This window comes from Sinocyclocheilus grahami, unplaced genomic scaffold, assembly GCF_001515645.1.
Source record: "Sinocyclocheilus grahami isolate Dianchi unplaced genomic scaffold, SAMN03320097.WGS_v1.1 scaffold187.1, whole genome shotgun sequence".
Classification (NCBI taxonomy): domain Eukaryota; kingdom Metazoa; phylum Chordata; class Actinopteri; order Cypriniformes; family Cyprinidae; genus Sinocyclocheilus; species Sinocyclocheilus grahami.
Genome location: NW_015505366.1, coordinates 198746 through 208000, shown reverse-complemented (window position 1 = coordinate 208000; position 9255 = coordinate 198746). Strand labels below are relative to the sequence as shown.

Sequence of the window (9255 nt, the reverse complement as noted above, 5' to 3'; positions counted from 1 at the left end):
TATATATATATATATATATATATATATATATATATATATATATATATATATATATATATATATATATGTAACAATGTAAAAGATTCTGTGACTTTTAATTAATTTAACACATGCTTGCTTAATAAAACTATTTCTTTAAACAAAAAAATCTTACTGACCCAAAACTTTTAAACAGTAGTGTAGTTCTACCAGTTAACTAGATTTTTAAGTAGGGCTGTTTTTTCTGTTTTGAAAATCCAGTTGAACTTGATCTACAGTCTAAGATTGTTGTTGTTATTTATTGTAGTGTTGAGGTAATATTTTGCTAAAAAAAAGGAAAATAACGTAGAGGTGTTGGAAAAAAATGTCACTCTCAAAGGGACAGGCCCACATGTCAGATTGAAGTGAAACTGAAAACTATTCACAGATGGGCTTCACATGCTTAAGACTGTAGCAGGTGACTTTCAATTTCTAACGTTATAAAATACTTGTGGTCACACAAAATGATTAAAGAGTAAACTGCGGTTTATATGTTAATGGGCGTTCATATGCCCTGTCTGATCCTGCTGGGCGTCAATGTATTCACGTATTCTCTAGAGTCTCACTAGAATCTCTTGAGGGCCTCTGTCTTCTGTGTCTTTAAAGTTACAGCTCCGGCTGGCACGAATGAGACTAAGCATTTATTCTTAAACATGTGGCTTCAGGGCATGGCAGGAAGTAGAGACAACAGCGGAAAGCAATGTGGCTATGTGCAAATGTTTCTGTCTCCAACATAAGCTACTCCAACCAAGCTGTTAAACAGACATCAGTAACTAAAAAATGTCTGTTATTATCCAGTGGCATAACACTCAAAACAAAAAATGCTGAACAGACAAAAAAAGTACATAACAGCCAGTGTTTGAACTATACCGTGGACTTTGGGGGAGCCCACTTGTTTGTTTGTTTTTATAACGGGTGGGGGGGTTGTGCGCTTGCGCGTGCCTCAAAAGAGGGCTTACAATGACTTACAAAAATACATAACAGCTACAAGTGTATGCACTACTTGCTTTATGCAAGCACTATATAGGATAAATCTATATAGTTAGTTAGGCCTAAGACATCAAGAGTCACGCAGACCTATAACAACCCAGCCACAACACATAATTGCGAGTAACATGCCTTACCTTAACACAGAATCGAGTCCAGCGTTTATATTTTTTCTACGAATCTTTGAGTTAACATGTACTAAACATGAGTGGAATTTGCACCGCAGCGCTCCCACACCTTGATACTCATGACAAGAATAGCATGTATAGTTATCTTTATTGAAGTGAATTAGGTTTAAATCGCCGTCATGCATGAATGAATGATATTTATGCAATTTTACACATAAGAATCCACGATGATCGCATTACACAAAACTGAAATTGCACGTCAAAATAACACATTGACAATATTTTTTGAGACCTCCCCAAAATTTCACAAATCCCGTTTTCAGGGGAGCCCATGTCTTATTAAGGGGAGCCGAGCTCCCCCTAGCTCCGCCGTAGTTCGCACCCTGATAACAGCTTTCTGGCAGTGTTAAATATCTCCACCATGCGGAATAGTTACATGAGCATTTTATGTTTAATTTTTCATACTCTTAGATCTTTGACCCTTAACCATAAAACCTGGTTCAAAGACAAACTGTCAGTCAGCTAACTAGTCATTGCTAAAGTAGAGTGTGAGAGATGCAAATCAATGTTTAGTTATGTTCTGCTGGAAGAAACACTCTTCATCTCCTAATGTTCTATGTGTTCTTGCAGAAACTGTGCCTTATGCATTTCCTAGACCTTTGAGTTGGGAGTTGCAAGGCCAACAGGAGTGTTTCGATATCCTGGTCTCTGCATGGAATTCTGCCGGTGAAGGGCCCAAAGGAAAACCTGCCACTTGCTGTTGTCACAGCAAACTATCATACCAAACTGGTTCAGACGAGACAACAGGTGCCTTTCCTTATGAAACAGATGAAAAAGATCAAAGATCTTTGAAATTAAAGGAGTGTTGAATTACCTATGTATAGAAACGTTGACCTTAAAATCACATTAGTTCGACCACAATCAATTACAAACATGGATATTTCTAGAAAGCTTCTGCAGAAGTTATTATTAAGCGGGGAAGAGTGTTTGGAAGTTCAATATTTGTTAAAAAGATGTGCAGATGTGATGTTGCTATATTAAAAAAATAGAATTCTGTCATCTTTATTTACTCATCCTCATGTTGTTCCAAAACTGTACAACTTTCCTTTGTCTGTGGAACACAAAAGAAGATATTTTGATGACTGTTTTTGTCCATAGAGTGAAATTCATTGAGATCCAAAACAGCACTGGACCACATTGACTTTCACTGTATGAACAAAAAACCCGGAGACATTTTTCAGCATTTTCTTTTTGTGTGTGTGTGTGTGTGTGTGTGTGTGTGTGTGTGTTCTACTGATGAAAGAAAGTCATACTGTCCCTTTAAGAGAATCAGCATGAGGTTCAGTGCACATTCTGACTACAATATAACTCATTGTGTAGGGTAAGGGTTAGAACTGCATACCGTGCATTCACAAGACACTGAATTATAATCATGCATTATTCATAGAGTGTGCACTTACAAAGTAATTTAAAAGATATTAGGAGCAGTCAATGCAGAATTTTTCAACAATAGCATATCATGTGTTTATCTTAATGTGCTTAATTGTGTTTCTAGGTGGAATGATAGCTGGAATTTGTTTGGCTGCTGCTGTTCCTATGGTGATCCTGGCCAACCTAATGTACCTGAAATGTGTGCGGCAAAGGTGACGTGCTGAACTAGGGGGTTTTGATTTTACTAAGTGTCTTCACTTTCATTTGTGCAAATAGTTTCACAATGTGGCTCATGTCTGCAGTATTTTATAATGTTACAGTCACAGTGTGTGTGTGTGTGTAACTGTTATTTTATTTCTCAAAAAAACTCACTTTACAGAATGATGAAAATGTGCATGTCCATTGGAGTTTCTTGGATTTTCGAAAATCTACCGAAATTTGATAACAGCAATGCTATAAAACTACTAAAGGTAATAATGTTTATTTATGCAGGGTAATTTTAGTTAAATGTAACAATCATAATGCAATATTATGAGTTTGGAGGCCTTCTCTAAAACAAATACAACACAAGTAATCTTGTGATGTCAGTTTAGTTAGTAGCTCATAAGGCTGGATGGGGTTACCTTACAATTCAAAGATCAGGCACATTGTGTTCAAATAGAAGTACTCTATTTTCACTCTTCTAAAGCATACTGAACTTCAGGAGGCCACGGAACCTCAACATAACAGCTAAGTATCTGCTGGCATCAATTGGATTTGAGAAAAGTAGTATTCACAAATCAACTGGACAAGAAAACTGACTCGGTATCCTGTTTGGCATGTGGACAGATGGCCTGAAAATGGAACCTTTAAAAAAAATGCAAAACATTTCATCTTTTTGAGAACATTTTCCACCAGAAAGAATTTCCCCCACTATGAAGCACAGTAGCAGAAATGTCATAGTTATACATGACCTCAGTATCCTTCAACAATTAAAGGAATAAACAGAACTTTGACTATACGAAACTGTAAAATAAGATTCTCAACCTTTCTGATGCCTTATCCCATGTTTATGCCTGTTATAAATGGAGATTTGGTTGCTAAATCTATTAGCTGTTGTCAATATATCACTAACTAGTGGCTATGCAGCATGCTTTTAATTGGAAAGATGGTTGTAAAACAAATTGTTAAGAAAAGGGAGAAAAAAGCAGACCACACATCCTAAAACTATCACTGACTTGATTTACACAAAAGGCATGTTCGCATTTAAAACATGAGATGCAGAGAAGTGGAATGGGAAAAAAAGAAATGCAGAAATGCCAAAACTGCAAAAACTCTGTGGACAGCCCCTAACAATCTTGTAATGCTCAGTATATATTAATATGCATTATAATTATGATACAATATTGCACCTGTTATTGCAAAAATAATGTTAGAGGTTGACATTGTTTTCATACTGCATCTCCATACTTGTTAATACCATTTTTTTTGCTCTCAGGACGACATCTATGGCCCTTGGGGAGCTCTTCCTGGAGACAGCGATCCTCCCTTAACTCCCATTGAGGAAGTCTGTCTGTCTTTGGAGAGGCAAGACTCTTATCCAACTGTGCTTCATGTCACAGAAATGCCCACGACAGACCTGTTTTGCATTGATTCTCCTTATAAAGCTCAGCAATTGACAGCTTCACAGAGAAATGAAGACTTCCCTGAGACTACAGAGGAAGAGGACCAATTCCCTTTGTTGGTGTCTCCATCACATCATGACTTCAGCTGGGATTTAACCTGTATTCCCGTGATACACGGGCGTCTTAATAGCTTCTTAGCTATGGATGGAGCACTGGGATCTTTGGGCATTCTTGAAGACCTCCTCGCTCCCCCTCAGACAGCCTCCAATGAGGACGGAGGAGTGGAAGAGAATGAGAGGATTGTGGAAACAGGAGATGTAAATCAGAGCACTTTCACAAGTCAAACTGTACAACCCACTGACCTGGAGAGCTGCCTCAGAGGGCCTGTCTTTGATTCCAGCCCATACTCCCCACAAGGGCTTTGCCAGAGTTTTTCAGTTCCAGAAGAGGGTTAGGCACTCTTTAGAACACATTTTTAAGAAATATCATGTGGCAAGAGTACTTCTGAACTATATGCGCATGGCTGTGATTTAGTCATAAACACAAGCATATACAGGATCTTGTATGACATCATCTTGTACATAAAGCATTAAGTTTTTTTCAATTATTTTACAGTGATGAATACTCTATTTTTTCTGTATTGTCTACATGTTGTCTGCTATTTGGTGGCTTTAGTCAGATACATCTAAAACACATTATGGTTTCCGCTCACTCTGCGGATAGTATCTAAAATAAGTACTGTACTGTATGTTGCTGATCGAGTTATTCATAGTAACTTCTTCCTCTTGAATGCTGTTTTGATACAAAATAAAAGATACATGACTGACACACTGCACTTTTTTCTGCTTAATTGTACTGAATGTGCATTTGTAGTGTACTTCAAATCCCTCTCTCTCTCTCTCTATCTCTCTCTCCCTCTCTCTCTCTCTCCCTCTCTCTCTCTCTCTCTCTCTCTCTCTCTCTATATATATATATATGTGTATACTTGCATATAATATAATATTAACTAAATAAAAAGCCACTTAAATGTGAAGTATGTAGTATTTGCGATACTAGTCTCACCTAGCGGAATTACAAAAATAAAGCATAATTTTGCACAACGTTTGAAAATTCCGTTAAGATTATTCTTATCCTTACAGTATCTTCTGTTATCTGGGGCTTGAAAGTAAAGAGTTAACGTGTTGCAAAAACTTTTTACCTTACCTGTCAAGAAGAATTTCCGTACGTTCAGTATCTCAATGTAGTCAATGAACAATAAACTTGGTTAAGATAATATATTTTGACAAAAAAACACCTTTGAGTGTACTTAAACACTTTCATGATTATGTTTAACACACTTAAGTACAGTTAAAACAAGTACAATTAAAAAGTGCATGAAATGACCTACTTAAGTGGGTTCAAAAAGCACTCTTATGTTCAACTAATTGCATTAAATATACATTTTAACTATAATACCATTTCATTTAATTGTAATTAACATGCAATTAAGTGTCCAAAAACATTACATTCATATCACACTTAAGTATATTCTTTTAAAGTACATTATTTCAGTAAAAATATGCTAAAGTGTATTTGTTTTCACAAGGGAAATTCAGATGAAAGTTCATCAGATCAAATATGAATTCTGAAGACAAGTAATTTATTCAACAAAGGTTTGAAAATGTAATAATCTGAGGCAAACAAAAGGATGAGAGACTAATATATACATGTGTGTGTGTGTGTGTGTGTGTGAGAATGTCCCCATAAAACATGGAAATCCAATGTGTAGCTGCAATATAACAAAGAGTGAAAAATTTAAGGGGGTCTGAATACTTTCCGTACCCACTGTATATATATATACACACACAGGGGGTATAGAAAAGAATCACCCTCTTTACAATAATCACATTTTGTTGGATTGCAGCCTGAAATGAAGATGGACATTTACACAATGCAACTTATAACATCCAAGGGAAAGATATAACACCAACATGTCAGAAATAAATAAATAAATAGAAAACAGAATCACTTAGTTGGAAAAAGGATCACCCCCTTGTGTTAGTATTTTGTTGAACCACCTTTTGCTTTAATTACAGCCTTTAGTCTGTTAGGATGTGTCTAAAGTAACTTTGCACATTTGCCCACTCTTCTTTGCAGAACTGCTCAAGTTGTTAGAAGGTAAACCTTTTTCCCATTGACAACTTTCTGGCAGAAGGCAGCAGATTTTCCTCAAGAATTTGATGGTATTTAATTGCCCCATCCATTTTTCCTTCTATCCTGACAAGTGCTCCACTCCCTGCTACAGAGAAACAACCCCAGAACAAGATATTACCACCTCCATGCTTTACTAGGCAGGGGCGGACTTAGTGATTTGGAGGCCCTAAGCAAATTTCAGGTATGAGACCCCAACACAATAACTATGTGCTCTTTTACGCCTAACCCTTATTTTGCTCGCTCGCTCTCATAGTTTATTTATCCCTTCACAACCAGTAATTAGTCAACCTGATGCTGTTCTAAAGCCATATTATGCTACCTTTTTTTCAAATCATGAAAGAAGATAAAAAAATGCTTGCACTTGTCTATTTAATAAATTGTAAAGTTTTTCAATCTTTTTACAAACATGAAATTATCCCATGCAACTCATTCCATAGTCCAAGATTTCTGAAGGCATACGATAGGGTTTGCCAGGAAACAAATAAATATTATGAATTGAAACACAATACTTTCTTTACTGAGGTGAATATCTCTGTTCTGAGACAGTCATAGAGTAATATACAACCTAGAAAGAATGCGCACAAAGTGTGCTCCCTCATATAGCCTAATCACTAAAGCTGTTACGCACTTCAGTTAATTGTGATCTTACGAAATTCCGTTAAATCTCTTATTTACATCGTATCTACACTTTGTTATAATGAGAGTATCCGTGAGCTTGCAGAACTCAGCAAACTCTGCATTTTGAGCGGTTAGTGGATTCTAACTTAAACACTTCTGGTCATTGTGTTCAAGAAATGAACAGATATGTCTGTGATTGGCTACATTGTTCAACGCTGCAAATATGTTTCTGCGATATCAGATGGGGCCCCCTGATTCCCTGGGGCCCTAAGCGGCCGCTTACCTTGCTTATTGGTTAAGTCCGCCCCCGACTGTTGGAATGGTGTTATTTGGATGGTGAGCTGTATTGGATTTCAGCCAGACAGCCTATCGTTTGGTGTTCAATTTTAATTCAATAATTCAATTTTAGTCTTATCTGCCTCAGAATCTTCAAGGTGCGTTTTAGCAAAGCTCAGTCGTGACTGCATGTGGCCTTTCTTGAGAAGTGGCTTTTTTCTTGCAACCCTCTCATACAAGCCACATTTGTGGAGAATTTGTGACATTGTTGTCACATGCACACAATGACCACTCTTTGTCATAAATTCCTGCAGTTGCTTCAGAGATGCTGTAGGCCTCTTGGTAACCTCTCTGAGCAGTTTCCTCCTGGCTCTCTCATCCAGTTTGGAGGGACGTCCTGATCCAGGGAGGGTCTACCCAAATACCTTCCACCAAATACCTTCCACTTCTTAATAATAGACTTCACTGTGCTTCTAGGCATTGATAAAGCCTTTGAATTTTTTTTGCATCCATCTCCTGACTTGTGCCTGTCCACAACTTTATCCCAGAGATCTTTTGACAGTGCCTTGCCACCCATAGTTTAGCTCTTTTCATGCTGAGCTAATAAAAATTATATAGCTGATCACAGTTGAAAGTCAAATGGCTTTGCGTGCCATTTAGAAGGTGATTAGATACATCTGATTGAGTTTACAAGTCATTTTTAGGAGGGGGGGGGTGATTCTTTTTCCAACTCAGTGATTCTAGCTTTTTTCTTCTTCTTTTTTTTCTGACATGTTGGTGTTATATCTTTCACTTGGATGTTATAAGTTGCACTGAGGAAATACAGCTGGATAAAACAAAAACTGTGTCCGTCGTCATTTCAGGCTGCAAAGCAACAAAATGTGATTATTTTAAAGGGGGTGATTCTTTTCTATACCCACTGTCATGGGTGACCATTGCCCCCCCATATATACAGGTGCATCTCAATAAATTAGAATGTCATGGAAAAGTGTCAAGGCACTCAAATTGTGAAACTTGTGTATTAAATAAATTCGGACATTCTAATTTATTGAGATGCACCTGTATATATATATATATATATATATATACATATATATACATATATATTCTTTTAGTTTACAGGAATGGTGGTAGGTTTCAAGTGTATATACATTCTAGAGGTATGATTTTCTTGTTTAAAATATACAAATCACTTTATGAATGTTTTACCTGATCAATGAATACAATCTGATGTATATACATTCTTGCAGTGGGAATATAACTGCTTATAATCTTTGACACAGTCAGATGGTGGATAGAACATATTAAAAACCTGCAAAGCTGCGTTTGACACACTGCATTTGACATGTATAACCTTGTTAACCTGACATGTTTATACCATTAGCCAGTGAGTCTCAAGTTGTTCATTTTGGTTCTCAGTTACACACCATCCTGCAGAGACACCTGCACCGCAAAGTTGTTTTTAAAACTTCCTGAGAAAGTACACGTCACCCTTAAAAATACAGTTCAACATCTCACACGTGAGGAGATGTAATCAACTCATTCGTAGCACTTCTCCGCACAAACATGCCACTCTATTATTGTGATACTGAACAACACCTTTCGAGGTGATGCATGGGAACTTTAAGGGTGGGTGGGCAGTCTGACCTTACAAAAGCACCTATTTTGCCCCTTTATGATTATGATCATGTATGTAACGTGAAATAACATAGAGCTGCCATATGTTGCACTTGAGAGCAGAGAAAATGCTTTAGACAAAACATGCAACATTTTATGCAAGCCTGAGAAAGGCTTTTTTAGTTTTTTCAGCCTCTTCAACCTTTAGATTTGGAATAAATATTCTTCATGTTCTGTTGTAATTAACTAGTGTTTTGTATGGGGTCCCAGGTTTCTAATACTATGTTAAAAATAGCTTGGACCTCAAACTGAACATGAGGGATAATATATACACTGAGGTGTATATATATATATATATATATATATATATATATATATATATA

At 36.8% G+C, this 9255-nt stretch overlaps 1 protein-coding gene across 1 annotated transcript in view; it reads left to right on the top strand.

Moving 5' to 3' along the window:
* LOC107594606 (leukemia inhibitory factor receptor-like) overlaps positions 1–5047 on the top strand; it is a 14440-nt gene extending 9393 nt beyond the window's left edge. The window contains exons 12-16 of the mRNA XM_016284701.1: positions 851–873; positions 1707–1940; positions 2689–2776; positions 2944–3034; positions 4042–5047. Of these exons, the coding sequence (XP_016140187.1) occupies positions 851–873; positions 1707–1940; positions 2689–2776; positions 2944–3034; positions 4042–4623 (1018 nt within the window). The 3' untranslated portion in view covers positions 4624–5047. The remainder of the gene's footprint in view (positions 1–850; positions 874–1706; positions 1941–2688; positions 2777–2943; positions 3035–4041) is intronic.
* The last annotated feature ends 4208 nt before the right edge of the window (positions 5048–9255 follow it).